The sequence below is a fragment of the Rattus norvegicus genome, chromosome 11 (assembly GCF_021556685.1).
Source record: "Rattus norvegicus strain SHRSP/BbbUtx chromosome 11, alternate assembly SHRSP_T2T, whole genome shotgun sequence".
NCBI classification, from domain to species: domain Eukaryota; kingdom Metazoa; phylum Chordata; class Mammalia; order Rodentia; family Muridae; genus Rattus; species Rattus norvegicus.
Genome location: NC_141544.1, coordinates 72,159,195 through 72,178,714, shown reverse-complemented (window position 1 = coordinate 72,178,714; position 19,520 = coordinate 72,159,195). Strand labels below are relative to the sequence as shown.

Below are 19,520 nucleotides of genomic sequence, written 5' to 3'. Positions count from 1 at the left end.
TATCTATTCTTTAAACTTCAGAAAACCCAGTTTAAAACACATGGCCTGATAAATCAAAAGGCACCGTTTACTGCCTCCTGGATCACCTTCACACTGAACGTCGCCTGCCCTCCCAGTAACCTTTCAACGTACCGTATACAGTCTCATTAGTTCAGATAGTTTTCATCTAGAATTTGAAAAGCTCAAGACAGATATCTGATCTCTAGTTACTTTCAGTGATTAGAAACATTTTAAATCAAATAAATGATTAGAATCTGCAAAGTTGCAAGAGCACTGCATAGGCAGGTAAAATGTGTTATCTATAACTTAAATCTGGTCAATTTCTATTCTTCCAATGTGTGACATTTATTGAATACTTACCACATAAAACATTATAATCAGTCATTTAGAATGATAAAGCATGAAATTAATATAATGGAGTTCCTTGCCTATCTTTAAATATATTAAAATATAATATTTTATCATATACTGATATATAATATAGTGTAGGGTATTTATTAATATACTATATAATATTTAATATTATATATTAATATACAGGGAGATTTTTATTGGCTCACCAAATTCTATCAAACCAAACAGTTAGTATAAATACCTGAAATCACACCATGTCTTTGTCTATTCTCTGTACTTTAAAAATCCCAGTTTAAAAAATATGATCTAAGTAATGTCAAACATGTCAAACACTTAAAAGCATGATGACTTCCAATAGTTACAGAATGACACCATGGATATCTTCAATGTGGTTCCCAAACTTCTTATCTGAGCCTTGAACTTTAAGCCTAAAGGAAAGGAATCAAGACAATTGTGTTGAATAAACCTACAGCAATGTCCTACCCACATAGCTTGATATTACGGGGAAAATGACATCATTGTCTTAACTGTAAGTTCAGGCCTCTAGGACAGGTATGCAGCTACAATATAAAATAAGTCACTGGTAGAAAGAATAATGATTAATTTGAAGCTGGAATGTGAGAGTGGGCTGATACCTCTGATAATTGTTGTACCCTAGAAGTTTAAATTAAAAAAAAAAAACAGACCTGAAAATGTAGACTACTCATCTGCCATGTTTTAGTATCTAGTCAAAGATTCAATGGTTGCTTTACCAATCTGAAGGTCGGATAGCTTAACATTTTCTGGATTAGTGTTCTGGTCCAGTCTCATGAACTTTCCCAAGATAGTGGTCTGGCACAAATTTAGACCCTTAGTCTTTGGGATAAATCTATAAAGTTCTAAAGGGGCATATCAACCCAGGTAAACTGGCACAGAAGTAACTTTATCTCTCAAGACCTTTGGAATCAAAAGGCACAATGAAATATCTTGATTGTCAATTGAGAGTCACCTGCATCAGTAAAGCACACCTCAGAGTGCGTCTGTGAGGGAAATTTCAGAGACAGTTAGAAGTCTTTGTCCTAATCAATTGTTTATTCCATTGATTAACTCAGAATAGACTTTAACTGGTGATAGAGTTAAGGAAGGTGGGATCTAGTTGTGTGTGTCTTTGAAGAGTGTATCTTAAAATCTCTCTCTCTCTCTCTCTCTCTCTCTCTCTCTCTCTCTCTCCTCCCTCCCTCCCTTTCTCCATCTCCTCTCCATCCCTTCCCCCTCTCTTCCTCTGTCTCCATCTGTCCATCCTTCCATCTATATTGCCCATCTCCCTCTCCCCTCTTTCCCTCCATCTCTGTCTCTCTCTTCCCCTCACTCTCCCTTTCTGCCTCCATCCATCCATCCATCCATCCATCCATCCATCCATCCATTCATCTATATCCACCCCCCTCCCCAATCTCTTTCTTCCTAGCTACCATTAGGTGCAAAACTTTGCTCTGCACACACCCTTGCCGCCATGATATCCTGCATTACCGTAGGCCCATGGCAACAGAGAAAGCCCATCATAGACTAAAACATCTGAAGCTGGGACAAGATAATTCTTTCTTCCCTTAAATTGTTTTTCTAGTGTAATTGTCACAGTGATCCAGGCAACATAAAAGGTATTCTCAATCACACCAGACTAGGGAAAGCCCTTGGGGAGACTGATTTCCTCCACCCTAGATATGCTGGGGTGAGAGACAGAGCCAGCTTCCGGGGATGAAAGTCTATTAGATTTGCATTGTTCATAGGATGTTCTTTTCTAATTCCGTGCAGACTCTCTGGGCCATCATAACAAAAACACTCCAACTTCCAAGTTATAGCTCCAAACTGAAGAGAATCCAGTACCTTTTCATATTCACAGTCAACTCTCAATTATTTATGCATATGAGAGAGTGATGTCTTTGATAATAAAATGATAATTTATGGAGCTTTTTCTTTTGTGTTTGTTTTTTTTTGTTTTGTTTTGTTTTTGGCAACATCAACAGACTTATTTTCCTAATTGTGTCTGACCCCAATTAGTGTGACAGCTAACATTATCCAGTTACGAACATATATAAACATTCTCCCCATATAAGCAGATACCACTCGCCAATTGGTGGTGGGTAGAATGCCCAGAACGTACTGTGGGACAGGGAAAGGAGGGTTGAGATTATATTTTTGTTGCTGGCAATTCACACATTAGATAATCAATAAAGAGTTGGCTGTATTTATAGGAAGCCCTTCCTAGAGCCAAATAATCACATTAGCTAATTCCCATCCATGAAATAAATGTAGTCTCAGTAATTACTTATTAAACTAAGTCTATCAGCATACAGCACATTTTCTTTTAACCGGGATTATCAAGCTTGACTGTTTATATCAATCCAATTAAGATAATTGTCTGATTCTCCAGTACTAGCGCCATGTAATTCTTTCTGAGTTTTCTCTCGGGCTTGTAGATTTGGGGGGGATTCACCATAACTTTTGTGATTTGTGGTCTACGCTCTCTAGACAGTTCCCTCTGGACAGTGTAGGTGGTCTGGCTCTAGGTTTAACATCCCTGGTGCGTCCCGCCCGTGGCCCCACCCTCACCGTGGTACTCACCTTTCTCCTCCTCAGCTTGGCTGCTTTCTGCAGTCTCCGTTGGAGGCTGCGCTGCCTTGGCAGCATCCTCTGCAGCAGGGGTGGTGGCAGCAGCATCAGTGACAGCAGCAGGCACATCGGCTTGTTTAGGCTCCTCCTTGGCTGGGCCATCTTCGGCCTTGGAGGACGGCGAGTTATCAGTGGTAGCTTTAGCAGCACTTTCTGTCTCAGCTGAGCCGGCCTTTTCCTCTGAAGGGGCCGCATCCCCTTCGCCCTTCTTCTCCTCAGAAGGTGCATCTCCTGCCTTGCTGGGCTCCTCAGCCTTAGGGCTGGTGGCTGGGGCTGCATCGGTAGTAGCAGAGCCATCTCCCTCCTTCTTCTCCACACCATCAGCAACGGGAGCATCATCCTTCTCCTTGGCCTCGGCCTCAGCAGCTGGTGCATCACCCTTCTTCTCGTCTTTGAGCTTTTTCCTTGTTATGTGTCCACGGAAGCTAGCCTGAATTTTGGTTGCAGCCTTATGAGCCTTATCCTCCGGTTTGACACCATCTTGTTCAATCTTTTGGTCCTCATCATTCTTTTCAACCTGTGTGGAGAAAAGAGGGACAAAAAAAAAGGTAAGCTCAACGGGTGGATAACTCTTGAGTGATTCGTTACGTGCTAAGACCTTTATGCGGTTGGGAGAATTAAAATTCAAATCAATCTTCAGAGACACTTCACCAGTCATTCTTCTCCTTTAGTGACATAGTTTTGATGTGTCACCCTCCCTGACCTGGAGGATGAGCTCTTTCCTTCTCAGCCTCCCTATACAGGGATTACAGACTTAGGTCACTACCCAAATGCTACCTTGTCTCTGACCCCGAACAATCCCAGGCATTCAAGGGGTAGGCTGGAGAAGCTCTGTAATTCCAGGACTCAAGAAAGGAAGGAAAGGAGATTAGGGGCAAATTCAAGACCAGCCTGAATTACATAGTGAGTTTCAGGCTAGCCTTAGGCTACAGTATAAAACACACCACCCTACTTTAAACAACACAAACTAAACAGATAAAAATCACTGAAATGAGCTTTGTATGTATTTCCTTTCTCAAGTCAATGTTATTCTACAAACCAATCAAACAGGCTTTGTTTTAGACGCACCTCAAGGATTCAAATCACACTTGCCTTAGGTTTTTATGAAAGAGCTCTCAAAGATACTAGGTTCTCAGGATTTCTGAGGACTCTTAAGCTTAAGGATTTAAGAAACATTATGCAATAACCTATGCGTCTCTTTCCCCTAAGCTTCCAAGCATGATCAGAAGTTTAATATACTCAGGGAAAGGAGCAGGAAAGGAGTTCAATGGTAAACCTCATCAGGGTTTTATGCAAAATATAAATGAATTCCAGGGCTTTGAGGAAGACAGAATATGATGATTCATGATGCTCAGGTCACCAACCATTTAACTATCTCAACGTGTGGTCTACCACCATCAATAAGCACACCGGGACTTCAGAATTAGAATATAGAAAGTAGTCATTATCACTGTGTTTTAAAAGGTGAGAAAACATTGTTTTGATTGTTTCTAAAATTTGCCCATATTTCCTAAGTCACAATCATAGCCCCAAAGTCATTCAAACCTAAAATTAGTCTTCATTATCATAAATAAAGCATCTTAGTACTGTAGGCATGAAATTAGAATATAAACTGTTTTACCCTTTGGTAATAACATTCGCAGTCTTTCGTGTGCTACATACAACCCTTTTCTATTTGGAAATTCAACCAAAAGGTAGGAACAAAATTATAGTCATGGAAAGAAATGTATGGCAAGTGAACAAAACTCCGTACCATGCTGCAGCTCACCGTGGTATCTTGTCTAGCTATTAATGGTCTCTGTCTCTTCCGTTATCATTTCCTCACATACATTTTTATTCCTCAACAGCTGTGTTCATTCACATATTGAATTTTACTTGCTTGCACACTTCCTTCAGTGCCCTCTGTCTCCTGCCCCCACTTTCTCTTGCCCAGACACCTCCTTCCAACAAACCATTCTCATTTCACTTCTTCCTTCTGTGTGTGACCCACTGATTTGCATGAATGTATGTAGGATGTTATGAGCACAGGCAACCTAGGAGAGGCTACACCACTGAAGAAAACGACACTCTCCTCTCCCAGGGACAGTTCACAGCTCACAGGCCCACAGGAATGAGGAGAGTCTCATAGGCCTTCCTCGTTGGAGACAAAAGCTGCAACGAGTACAATGGCTATGTACAGTGACTGGGTTTTGAGCATCTAACTTGTGCTCATATTTGTGAACCTGGTTCTAGGCACTATGAATTATAGCAGTAAGTAGTACAGGCACTTGCTCTCCAAAAAATTAATACACGTGTCTATTGTGTTCCATGACCCATGGTTGGTCCAAAGCTGGCCTTAGCTTTTGCTTTGTATTTTGCTCTAGACTAGTAAGTAAGACACAGACACAGTATGTTTTTCCACCTGTCATACCAGCCTACCCTAGTGACCCAGATCCAACTAATTATGATTTGGTCCTATTTGATATTCTTTGGACAGATATACAGACCTGTCAGTGCTTAGGGCTGTCAGCCTGCTAGTGGATACATAGAGATAGATTTTAAAATAACATACACGTGAGGTTAAAATCGAGATTGACAGTATTCTCTGTAAGATTCAAGGCAGTTCTTTCTTTTCCCTTATTTTGTCAGGCATAGGATTCTAAACAGAAGGAAAGATGAGTGATGATCCCTTTGAAGAGGCCCATCCTCCTCCTTCCTGCCTCCTCCCAGGGCCATGCTACAACTGCTTCTCTATTGGAGGCACCATCTCCTTCCTGCCATCCTGCTGCTCTTGATGGCTCCTACTGGGACACACACAGCACAATCTGGGGCACCAGCGCATCTGTCCCTGCCAGGAGCCCTCTGCTCAGAGATGAAATCATGACCCTGTAAAATTAACAGTTGTGAATGGAGCATAGAGTAGAGCCAAGATGCTATTTACTGTATTCTACTGTGGATTTTCTGAATGAGGCACTATCTTATATGATAGGACATCTGCACTTGGACACCATTGCCAAGTAGTTCTTCAATACAAATACTACTCTTTCTAAGAATAAACAAACCAGTTATTTCAAATTAGGCCAACATGTACGAGAGGCCCTCTAGTGACTCAAGAAAGCTAGAGTCCCATTAAGAACACGAATATTAAAAGGTGCAAAAGAGGGTTAAGTAAGTTAATCACAACACAGGACATGTGAAAAAGCATTATGTAAGCCTACTGCTTTGTAACCTAATAAAAAATATGACATTTTTAAAAATGGTGTTTGGACTCCTATGTGTGGACAGTGCTTTCCCTAGAAGACACTGGTTATTAAATAAAAACCTTGGTGCCATGCATGAGATACCTCACTATGAGTGATTAATCAGGGTCCCAGGGGACCCACCCCACCCATACCCAGCCTCCCTTAAGTCACAGGACATTTCCACTGCTTTTAGTTTCCAACCAGAATTAAGGTCACTGAATTCTAGAGGAACGAGAGACCAATCTGGACAAACAATGTCTAGAAAAACTCTACTTTTCTCATCCATTGTATGACTTAGTCAGTGGCTCAGTCTATGTTTGGACTCCGTTCCTTTCACCAAGTATACCCATCCCCCAAGACCAAGTTCATTGCATTATAACCTCGGAATGCAGCTGTTGTAGCTGCCACTCCATGAAACATCATGCCAGCACTATCACTGTGTACAACGTGTCCATGCTAAGCACACACACTAGGAAGGAGATGGATACAATATGTGTCGTGGGTACCAAAAACTCAGAACTAAAAATACCATTCATTCATTTTTCTGGGATACCTTGGTGAATTTAAGGTTTTTTACAATTCTCATGAGAATGCTTAAACCTCTAGGTAAACCCTGGCAGGCTATCTACTTCTCTATACAACAAATATTTCAACTTTTCTTTTGCTCTGGTGTAGGGTTGATTTTTTTTAATACTTTAAAAGCTATTATTGTGTGCCCTTCCCTTTTGTAACTGTGATTCTTTCACTCTGGAACAAGTCTGTTTTTTCTGCACTGTTAGACAGTATATGTCACAAGTATGGAACTATGTAATTTGTATTTTTGTTTCTATAAATAGGCACTCACAGTTAAGAGACTATGCTAGGTCTTAGGTGAGACTTTGGACTTTTAAAGAATATTGGAATTGTTAAAGACTATGGATATTCTAAAGTTCAACTGAGTGCATTTTTTCACTTTAAGATGGTTGCTTGACTATGAGAACAAGAATGGAAGGATATGGGTTAAAGATGATGTGTTTGGGAATCAAATTGACAAGGGGTGGAGTTGTGATGGGCTAGTGTTAGCTGTCAATTTGACAGTACCTGGAGTCTAAGAGACAAGCCCCCAAGAATGCCCTGAGTGATTAATTAGTCACTGAGCTTTCCTCTGAGGGATTCTGTTTATGAAGCTACCTGAGATAGGATATCTGTCTTACAAAAGGATGGACCATTTCCTCAAAGTCCTGGTCTGACTGCCTATAAAAGATAAAATGAGCCAAATAAATGTCTTTACCTCTCTCCCTCATATCTGTGGTGGTAATGCAGCCAGCTGCTTCAAGCTCCCAGTGCCTGACTTCCCTACCACAAAAGACTGTACCTTTGTACTGTGGATGGAAATAAACGCTTTTTTAATTAATTTGTTTTGGTTAGGGTATTTTATCACAGAGAAAGTATAGCATTCAAAAAGCTGAGAATTTCTTTAGTAAATTAAAATATGACCAATTTGAATGAGCAAAAGATATTTTGAAAAAACATAAAAGGCAAGAGATGTGGTAAACTATGTTTCCTCTAACACAGGAGAGTGGTCATATAGAAGAAAAAATTTGATGTGGCCTATAAAATAATGAGAATAAAATATTAATATACAAATATGAAATTTATCAAATAGTTATGACCCCTTCTATTTTTATTAATAACAGTTTAATGACATTTTATTCTCCTTGTGACCATAATTGGTACTTTGTCAAAATACTTTAGAAAAACAATACAAGTATTAAACAAGTTTACACTAGTGCCTATTCACATGCTGTAAATGTAGTTAAGGATTCAGAAATAGAATGAAATTCGTCTAAATGAGACAGAAGTATGGGTGAGCCTCTCCTTCAGTTCCTTACATGAAAGTCTGCATCTTTCTGGGAACATGGAGAAGAGAATAGCCACGGCTGATAGCCATAAGGCTCCTTTCACAATGTGCTTGCTTGATTTGAAGATTTTTCCCAAGTTAAAAGGAAAGCAAACATCAAAAGACGCAATGAAACTTTTAAGCCTTTCCCAACAACTGTTATAACTTGATTCAGTTTCAATCTAAGGTCCAGTAAAGGTCCTTTACTAGTTATGAAGCAACTGACACACTTTCATGACTGAGTAATTCCCCAACAGAATGTGCGAGCACAGAGGGAACCTGGAATTCCTGGCAGTGTGGTAGCGAGAGAACTCACATTCTTCCTTAAAGAAGGGTGCAGCATATTGCTGCTTCTGTAGAATCAGTAAGACACGCCCCTCTATACTGGAGTTGGAAAGAACCTAGATATAAGATAGGGCATATATTTATGCTAGTCATTTCCTAGGGTACCTGCTAGACAAAGACTAACTAAACTCTTACAGAAACCATTTGGATGTGGCAGACATGGGCATAGTTGCCTGATTGAATCAAGGATCAAAGTCATTGACAGGCACAATTAGGCCCTGCTCTCTTAGAGACCACTGTTTATTTGGGGGTCACTGGGATGGAAGAGAGAGGTACTCCCTATCAGGCCTCCCGAAAAACTGACATCACAGACCGATCAGAGAGGGGCCATAAAATTTCTCTTGCTACGGTGGTTTGAAAGAAAATGGTCCTTACAGGCTCACACATCTGAATAAGTGTCCCCAATTGGTGACCCTGTTTGGGGAAGCTCAGGTGTGAAACCTTGTTGGAAGCTTACATCACTTCAAGGATATAATGTCATCCTATTTCTAGCTCACTCTGCCAGTGAAAGCGTGATCTCTCAGCTTCTGGTCCCTGCTGCCGTGCCTGCTACCTGCCGCCATGATTCCCCACCATGATAGTTCCTTATACTTCTGGAACCATAAGTTAAAAGAAACTCTTCTCTAAGTGGACTTGGTCATGGTATTTTGTCACAGTGACAGAAAAGTAAGTAATATATCTGGTGACAACTGGGAGGTATGGGAGAAGGGTAGTCAGCCAATCCATATGGAGGAAAAATGGATGAGTAGCCCGGACATACCCAGGACCACCACCAGAGGTGAATCCTTCCTGCAGCAGTTAAAACTGTCCTTGGTCCTTGGGAAACAACTACTGATAGTTGTTAAGCGACTCAGACCACGTTGTGTTGCTGAACACAGAGTGTAGAAGCTTATACCATTCAGCTACCTGGATAGGCATCCTGGAAAGGTTCATAAAGCCACTCTCCAGCAGACCCTTTCCTCAATCCCCCTGCCTGTATAATAAGAGGACAGTATATTCAGCCTTTATCATGGCCATGCCAGGAGTACATCATGTTGCCTGATTCCTAATCCAAATATTTGGAAAGCCGAAGACAGCTGTGTGACCCAGATTCTAAACGACACAGTCCATTCTTAGTCCCATGTTTTTAAAATAAAACAGAGGAAGTCAATATTCCTTGGTTATTGTAGAGCATGGGCCGTTAGTAACAAATATAGGTCTGAAGTCCTGCTCTCCCACAGGCTTACCAGCTCACTACCTTGGGCAGGTCAGTCTCAGGTGACATGGAGGACTAACAAGACTCCCTTTTTGTATCATGATGATTGAATGAGTGCATGTATGGAAGCCATTCAATACAGTCCCTGACACATTGTATATGCTCAAAATGGCTAACTTCTACAATTCCTCTCACTGTAATTACTCTTGCCTGCCAGATATGGTGGTATATGCCTGCAATCTCAGCACTTCTGGGGCAAGGAAATCAAGAGTTCTAGACCAACCTCAGCTTTATAGTGAGTTGAAGGTCAGCCTAGGCTTCATGACACTTTGCCTCCCAAAGCAAACAAATAAAAAAAAATCACTGACATCTTCATTACTATCCCCCTCAGAGCAATGTTTACCTCATCAAGAGACTAAGATACGACCTGTCAGTAAGATAAATATCAAAGACGGTTTGCCTATTAGATCTTATTTATCACTAGGCTTGCCGTGATTCCAATCCAAAGATGGGGATTGGGGGCATTCGTCAACTCTCCTATACTGCAGAACTCCGTATCTTCAAAAGTATGAACATTAAACTGTGTAAAAATGCCACCAGGTGCAGTTTATTTCTTTTCTATCCCTGGGAAAAGAGCATTGTGTTTACCCTGTCAAGGTTAAGTAACAGCTCCATTCATTTCCCACCTGACACACACTAACTGCTGCCCTCTCCTTCCTCTCGAACTTTACTTATCCCCTAAATCTCTGTATGTCCAGCAGAAATGATGAAATTTAGTCATTTTCAAAATATATGACCTTCATCTGTTCCCACACAAAAATACTCCCATTTTGCTATTTTTTTAATACGTGCAGCTGATCTATTTATACCCCTTGTACCTCTGAATAATTGGCTGAGCTGGTTGTGACTGGTAATAACCATAGCTGATAAAAGTTATAAATGCAAATGCTACACATTTCTGTGGGGGATTAGTTTGTGAATGCTTTTCCCCTGTGAGAAAGATTCATTTTAATTTCAGATTTTTTTTACTTCATTCGACACACCACCATGGGCAAATTAATAATACCTGAATGTCATGTACCTAATCTAGAAAGGGTACATGCTATCTACCACCAGAGTGCATGGTATTAGAAAATGTATTTGTTGAGGGATGAACAAGAAACTGGAAATACCATTTCAAAAAGGAAAAGACAATGGCTTGAATTGGTATGTGACTCATTGTGGAGTATTTTAAACTTAATAATATTATTTCTCAAAGAACCCCAGGGAGGTAGAGTAAATAAATGTGCTGTCACCAAGAAGCTCCAGGGTGAGTAGGGTGGATCTTATGCATACATACATACAATCTCTTACATGCTACATGCCTATCAGAGTCACATGGTTATTTAACAATAGACAGAAAGTATCATCAAGTATGGAGCAGCCCTAATATCAGCTCCAAGTCTGGACATATACCATACCTATAAAAGACATGGAGCAAGACGATACAAACAAAGTGGAATTTGTTACTTCACAGACACTAGAAAATGGGTGAGCTATCTGATAAATATTTTATGTTTTTTATTCCTTCGCAGCTCAGTGAATAAGAAGTCTCAAGGCTATGTGCTCTTAAAAACAGTGTGTGTCCCCATCAAAAACTAGTGCTGGGGGTAATGATTATACACACACACACACACACACACACACACATATATATATGTATATATATGATATGTGTAATGTTAACAAATCAAAACATACATAATTTTACGTCTTAAATATCCTTCAAATACTTTATTATGTTTGTTATATATTCATATGTATGCCAAATATATTTACTATATACATTTTATATAATAACTAATGTAACCTATGCCAGTGCTGTAATAGAAAACTGATTTTGTAGCAGAAAATGAAGGGACTATGACATATGGCATAACTAACATGTTCAGAATCACACAGCAAAGAAGTAAAAGAGCTAGGATATGAAACAAAATATTGGATAACACCTGGACATGGAATACCTCCAGAAAACGAAGAAGTTGAGAAGCCGAAGCGAGAACAAGGTACCTCTCATCTCTGCAGATTTCCCCTCAAACTTCCTAGGCAGAGTCAAAAGTGAGGGTGGGGGTGGGGCGTACAGTTCAGAATAGGCTGTTGAAGCTGTGTCTGGCAATGCTGGGCAGTTTCTAAAAGAATCATTAGGGCTGTCACCCCACTTTCATCTCCCCCTTTCAAAAATCTTGCTCCAATAGAAAGAAAATAGAAATGAGTTTTTTTTTTTTTTCAAAGCAGGGGCTTTGGCGTCATGACCTCATCACCCTACTGATGACGTGACTCGCTTTCCTTGTTAAGATATTGATGGGGAAGATTCACATTTGAAATGCTGAAAGCAGCCCTGAGAATAGCTTTCCTATTCATTTTGAAAGCAGAAAAGAGAAATTATCAGAGAGGAGAAGAAGCAATTCTGAGAGAAAAGGAAAGAAGGGGACGGGGGCTAAGATCAGAAATTATGGCTATTTAATTAAATGAGGAAAGTAGACATATGAAAGATTTACCCTGGTGAATTCTTATATGAGCAGTGAAGGATGGGTTCTGTATCTTATTCCTCAGTCTAGGGATTTAATTCCAGTCCAAGTTTCTGAATTAAATAGAGCTTTTCCCTTGCACCAACTATTTCTTTTGCCCTCAAGTGAGGCAGAAAGGGAAAAATACATATGGAACCAGCCCGGATTACACCCTCAAAGTTATCATTCTAGGTCATCTAGCTCCTCGTCGAAAGAATGCTTTACCTGTTTTAGTGGTGAAAAATCATAACCCCGCCCACTTTGTGGTCCTACAAGAAGAAAACATTTCATGCTTCAAAGCTATCTACCTAGGAAGAGGCGATTACCTCCTGTTTTTAAATTCTTAAGTAAAATTTGCCACTTCTGAATTAATTCTTGTGGCTTTCCCAAAGATTTTTGCAACTCATTCTTTAAGCAAAACAATTAAGCTAAACCAAGTAAAAGAGGGAGGTAGTGTCTGGTTCTGGGATAGTTATGTTAAGAAAAGTTACTTTGTCAGAGTCAGGCATGGTGGCCCTTGCCTTTAATCTCAGCATTCGGAAGGCAAAGGCAGGCAGGTTTCTGTGAGTTCAAGGCCAGTCTGGTCTATAGATAGAGTTCCAGTGCAGCCAGGATTACCCCGTCTTGAAAGAAAGGAGTTGGAGAGAGCAAGAGAGTGAGGTCATGGAGAGCCAGGAGTCTCCTAGCATCTTTGTTCCTTGAGATAGGATGTTACCACTCTTTCTCAAATTCTGATTCATTCATCATAACTTCTGTTTGTGTCTCAGGAGGATAAAAACAGAGAGGAGTGATTAAAGATTCCCAGGGGTCTTCAGTAACTCTGCCTGTGATTAAGTAATTATTCACGATTTCCCCAAACTGAACACAGACAGGGCAACTAGTGAACCAAAGTTGCTCTAAGCTTCTGACAGATGGTCTCTCGACACAGTGACAATGACCTGAAATAGAGGTGGCACAAGAACGTAGAGCACACATTGTGAATCATTGTGTGGAATCAGAAAACTATTGGGGTTAGCTGGAGGTGGAAGTGCAAGGGAAATCTGAATGAAGATTCTTGTTGGTTTTCCATTGATCAAATACCTGAAACTCTGCCTGGGCATGCTGTTTCCATATTTTAAGTGTTAAAACTGACACTGGATGTTGTCACTGTAATAATATAAAAGTCAATCTAAGAATCTCTCTTAGTCAGTCTTCCCACTAATCACAGTAAGTTAAACTATAATAAAATAGAGCAGTGTCTTTATAGTAAGATGCTTCTCTGCCTACCCTCAATTTTTTTAAAAATATGCATATTGTTTATCAAGCAAAGAAGATATGCATTGCTTTGGAATTTGGGTTCAACCTAGTCTTCTAAGTGAGAGCTGAACTTCAGTCAAAGAAACCGTCATGTGCTTTACATGCTCTGGTGTAGCCCAGTCTGTGTGCTCACTGACAATGCTTCATAGATAGACCCCCTTCTTGGGATCTGCATCTTACATATCCACCAAAGATCTTCACTTCCCTCGTGAGCCATCCCAACCCTCAGCTCCTTGGCTGAAGAACTTTCTTGCTTTGCTGCAGTTATGTGGCCAAGAGTTAGCATATTTATTCTGCCAAAATTACAAATTTTAAAAATATAATATTTTTAGATTTTTCTGAACCATATGGTCTCTACCTCTAGTACTCAAGCCTGTCACAACAGTGTGACATAGCCCATGGACAGTGCCTAAAAAATGAGCGTGCTTAATATTCTAATAAAATTATTTATGAATTCGGGATGTGTACATTCTAGATAATACCATGGAAACACAGCATATTTTTATTCATTTAGGCTTTCTTCAACCACTTAACAATGTAAAAGCTATTGTGAGATTGTACACCAGTTTGCCAACTTCCAGTATAGGCTATTAACTTTATCTTAAATTCCCATAGTATGTCTAGCTGTATTTGTTTTGTGTTAAGCTATTCATGTACTTTCCTCCCCAGTACTCTACTATAAATTCTTGAAAGGAAAAAAAAAACTGTCATCATAATGATGTGAATAATGAAAGTTAGCATTCAATGATCACTCTGTCAGACACTGAGATAAGGTTTTACGTGGAAATTCTTATATGTAGGAAGTAGACATTACTATAATTATAACATATGAGTTAAGTAATGTTATTTTACAAATGAGAGAATTAATGCTTAGGGAGGTTCTAGAGTTAATGAGTGGAAGAGCTGGACCTTGGCTGCCTCAACTTCTTAATTCTGGAGTTCAGCCCTTCTGATGGTTTCACAGTCAGAATGTGATTTGGGATCTATAACCTGAGAGCATGGTATAATAAGAAACAATGAAAGTGAGCCCCCGGGACAAGGTACAGGGCTATGGCAAAGGCCCTTTGGAGGTAAGCAAGCTTCAGAGAACTGAGAAATGGGCAACACTGAAGTCTGCCTGCCTTAGGAGAGCCTTTGCCCAGTTATTTCTTAGATCATACACAATGGCCCCTGGACATGTAGCAAATAAAATAACGTAACACGAGGATGTACGGAGAAGAGTGAATGGTGGGGAAACGCACAGAAACACTGGCAGAGCCCCAGCGAAAAGGCCAGGCCTGCGAGCTGGCAGCACAGCAGCTGCCCTCCAGAGAGGGAAGAAATGAGCGACAACTGGAGGGCCCGTGTGGCATAGAAAACCACTTGCCTTTTGCCTTCAGAGCTGAGCAAATTGCTTATGTGTGAAAGGTTTGTGAAACCAAGCTAAATGGTGCTAAGTCACTAGATAAAAGATCACACCCTTTACCTCAAGACACCCGCCTCTAGAGATGACTTCTAACAATCTCCAGCCTGGCTGAAGACAGGCACTGAAAGGCATCCACATTAGCAAAGCGAGCTGTGACCTGGCAACAGGACTGTAAAAGGTTCCTTAAATCTCCCAGGGCTGCTGTGTCTATGCATGTAGGAAAAGCAAAAAGGAAAGGCAGGCAGGGTACAGGACCACAAAGACCAGCAGCCTCTGTACTCCTGGGAGCAGCTGGCGCTGGCCACTCTCAATGCGGACTAGCCTGGCCCAGGCTTACTGCATCAGGGGCTACATCTTCACAAAACTAGACATGTTAATGTGAACAGTACCGGTCATGTTGTCCACACTACCTGTTCTGAGAAATCCACAGTTCCTTTAAAGTAGCATTCTACAAGGAAAGATGTTTTCAAGGATTCAGAGAAATGAGGAATATAGGAGGAGGGGGAGAGGAAAGGAAGAGATAGGAGGAGGAAAAGGAAGAGGAGGGAGGGGAGGAGGAAGAGGAGGAAGAGCAGGAAGGGGAGGAGGGAGAGGAGGAGGAGGAGAGGAGGAGGAAGAGGGAGAGGAGGAGGAGGGAGAGGAGGAAGAGGAGGGGAAGGGAGAGGAGGAAGAGGAGGGGGAGAAAGAGGAGGAGGAAGAGGAAGAGGAGGAGGGAGAGGAGGGAGAGGAGGAGGGAGAGGAGGAGGAGGAGGAAGAGGAAGAGGACGAGGAAGAGGAGGAAGGAAGGAGGAGAGTTATAAAAGACCAGGATCATAAAACAGGTGTCCAGGGCTGTCTTCTTGTCCCTCCCAACCAGCCTGAGACCTGTGAAAATCTTTCTACTTCAATGAATTCAGTCTGCCTACCTGATGATTCCAACATACCAAACATGAAAGCGCTATCACAGAATGATTATGTATATTTTTTTTCTGATTTTCTATTTCCCTAGAAAATGAGCATTTGAGATTCATGATCTTGTTGTAGAATCTAGTATGGATGGGGTCTCCTCCCTGGACTTTGGCCTCTACTGTCACTGACTCCATCACAATTACATATACCTGGTTGTTTATGTGTGTTAGCATAAGCCACGTCCAGTAGACTGCCAAGCTGAAAAGAGGAAAAGCCTCCTGCCAGCTTGGCTCCCTGCTGGAGGCACCTTTACTATAGCACCCATGAAGTGGCAAATGAATCATTTCATTGTCAAATAGACACTATCGTCCTGCAAATGCCCGCCGATAACACGCTGATACCAGCTCTTCCCAAAGGCTGGCACTACACCATTCATTAGCAGACACTCACGGTTTCCCCAAAACCTCTGTAATAAAGGAGGGAAGGACTCTAAAGGAATGCCTTAGTTACCATTCAAGAAGTCACATTGTGAGTGTACGTGAAGAATATGATCACAAGCTGATTGAAGGAAGAAAGTCAGATTGCTAAAAATAAAGATAAGCAAACCAGTGTGTGTGCGTGCTTGCGCAAGTGTGTGTGTGTGTGTGTGTGTGTGTGTGTGTGTGTGTGTGTGTGTGTGTGTGTATGTATCATGATGATACCAGAGGTCAGAAAGTGGGTGTGTTGGGGGTGGGGATTCTAGCTCCAATCAGCGTCCTGCTGGCCAGTACAGTGTTATCTTTCTGCACAGTAGTTTCTGCGTGATTCTAGGTCCTTTCACAGCTTCCACCTCCCAGACGGGGACCCAGGGAAGCTCGCAGCCAGAATTTTCACTATTCTTCTATTTGTGACTGTGATGTCATGTACAGCCCATGACACAGCCCCATCCCATTGCCAGTGTCCAAAATTCATTCATGTTATTGAATGAACAACACTGGTGCCAGATGTGTTTACAAGCTAAGGGGAAACCTCGCAATATCTAAATTTCGATACATCTACGGTAATTTCTCTTCTTTCACACCTGCTTCATTTACTATCCTCCCAAATTTGGAAAGAAAAAAAAAAAAAGACTGTGTGCAGTTACTCAAGAAATCTAAAAAAAAAAAAAAAAAAAAACTTTAAAAAAGATACTAATAATTACAAAGAGTCATTGTTTACAAATGGAGTCCCTGGTTTTGCCTTAGCTGGCTTTCTCTCTTGTGACATCCTCTATGATTCTTTCTTAGCTTGCAAAGTTCTGATCCTGCTGAAGTAAAGAAACCATGCAACCCTCTGCGGTGGTCTCACCTTATCCTGCTGAAGAAAAGGGTGAACAGAGCCCGAGGGCTGCGAATGCGCCCTCTACAGTCTCCAAGTCAGGGGAAAAAACAAGTGGAGACAGGCTTCTGATTGACCCAGCTAGCTTTTCCCATTCTTTCTCACCCGCTGTGTCACCTTGACACCACCCAGGTCTGTATGCAAATGCGGGAGCAGCAAGCTGGCTGATTTAAGAAGACTAAGAAAGGAGACCAGCTCCTTGGCCCCCACTGTACTTCTGAGAGGTCTAGGACGTGGATAAAGATTTTGTTCTTCAAGCCGAGTCCATGGAACAAGCAAGTCCCTCCCAAACAAGAATTCCCTAGCGCTCGGAGAGGCCTATAAGCCTTGATGCTTGCGGAATTGGAGGAGAGGCTTCACTAGTTGCAGACCTGGAGTCCCCAACACTAGGGCTGTGAGGGTGGGGTATCTGAGTGAGCAGTCTGTGTCATGCCCTAGCATGCATAGGATTTGCAGAACCCAAGCCACGCCCTCAGCTCCACCCCCACCCCACCCCCGCAAGCCTAGAGGTGGGGGCTCTGAAAGCCACGGAGAGAGGAGCACGGAGAAACAAAGCGAAGAGATCACCCGGAAGGAGCCCGATCCATTGCGGAAGACAGAAAATGAAGTGCAGAGTAGGGATGACCAAAGGAAACAGATGTCAAAAGTAGAGGAGCAGGACAGAGAAACCAGAGCATGGAAAGGAAGCCAAAAATCGGAGCGTCCAAGAGAGAGCGGAGACCGCAGAGAGGCCAGTCAAAACCACCATTGCTTAGGGAAAAAGCAAGCTAGTTTCAGCACCCTCTTCTGCTGCCCAAAGCCTGAGGTCTTGTCAGTCCCTTACTTTATACATATTTTGTATGTCAGGGGTAAGAGGGTGATCTTCAGGGCGTTCTTGAATCCAAAAAACCATCAGGCAGTGTGTTTAGTTGATTACTTGTCTGAGGGTCCATAGCTTTCTAAACTCAGTGCTGCGGGTTACTTCTCTACCACAAGAAAAGGTTCATTGTAATAACAATTACGGGAATTACGGGAACAATTACTGAATTACAGGAAAGAAAAAAGATCAAAACAGAAGAAACATCTAAACTGTGATAGGAGTAAGGAATTTGGTGACAAATGGCTGAGAGCAGTCACCTAATCCTGATAACTTTCTATGGCACAACAGCAAGAGCAAGTACAGGAAGGAAAGCCTGAAGACTGAAGCATGGTGGGGAAAAAAAGACAGTGGTTCGATGCCAGCGGATCCAAGTGTGTTCTTGAGGTATACTGCCCAAAGTGCCGGCAGAGTGCTGGAGAAAGAGGACGAGAGAGGGGACTTTCAGTTTTCCCTGGGACTAAGTCAGAACTTCACTACACAGGAAGGCCATTCACTTAAACAGATGAACTAGCATTTTGGGTCATCCTAGTACTCACCAGCATCCCTTTGTCTTGGCCCTCAAGTTGACTGAAGGCAGGGACTTGTCCCATTTCTTTTTTCATTTTAATATAAGCTCCTTGTATGGTCTGTGGGCCTTAGGGAACACTCTGGGAACACTTACAGAAGCAATGAATGAGCCCACTAAGTGCTTTGGATTCTTCTCTCTTCCGCACAGGGAAGTGGCCAGTACCCTGGCTGCTCTGGCTCTGATTAGGCTCTCAGTAGTAAATGTGGGTAGCTGAAAACTGCTTTATCCAATGTCCCTTTCTTCTGCCTGAAGACGACCATATGACACCTGTATCCTTAGGCCTATGCAGCTCTCCTCTTCTACACCTATACTTCAGTGCGTTGTCTTCTCAGGTTCCTAACTGACTTGACTCTTTTATTTATCCATTCTCCTCACCCAACAGTCCCTTCTACCATTTAACCAGGCAGCAGGAAGGTTCCTTTGCAACTCTATTTAGCTACCCTCTCCCATGGCATTGCTCTTGAGGATCTCATTCTCACACAAAGGCTCCAAGTAAACAATAGTTTTGTAATTTTCCTTCTCGCTACCGTTGAATTGGCTAGCGTAACACACAGCTCAGAGAGGGGAGGTGTGTGTGTGTGTGTGTGTGTGTGTGTGTGTGTGTGTGTGTGTGTGGTTTTATGCATACCTCCCTTCTCCAGTGAAATCAGGTAGAAAGGATTCTGGCTTCCAGCAGGACATGGCTTTTGCTCTTGATTGCTCTGTAGCTATGATTCCCTGTACAAGATCAGACACATGAAGACCCTGACATGATTAGGGGATGCATTTATGGGACCTCTAACTGATAGGAAATTAATGGTGTATATGTGTGTGTGTGTGTGTGTGTGTGTGTGTGTGAGAGAGAGAGAGAGAGAGAGAGAGAGAGAGAGAGAGAGAGAGAGAAAGAGAGAGAGATATTGATTTTCTTTGGTGATGTATCCATTGGTAAAGTACCCATAATCCTGTAAACAAATCTAATGAAA

The 19,520-nt window shown here is 41.7% G+C and overlaps 1 protein-coding gene across 1 annotated transcript in view; it reads right to left on the bottom strand.

The window, feature by feature from the left end:
* Positions 1-19,520, bottom strand: part of Gap43 (growth associated protein 43) — a 93,673-nt gene that overhangs the window by 42,080 nt on the left and 32,073 nt on the right. The window contains exon 2 of the mRNA NM_017195.3: positions 2,953-3,517. Within this exon, the coding sequence (NP_058891.1) occupies positions 2,953-3,517 (565 nt within the window). The remainder of the gene's footprint in view (positions 1-2,952; positions 3,518-19,520) is intronic.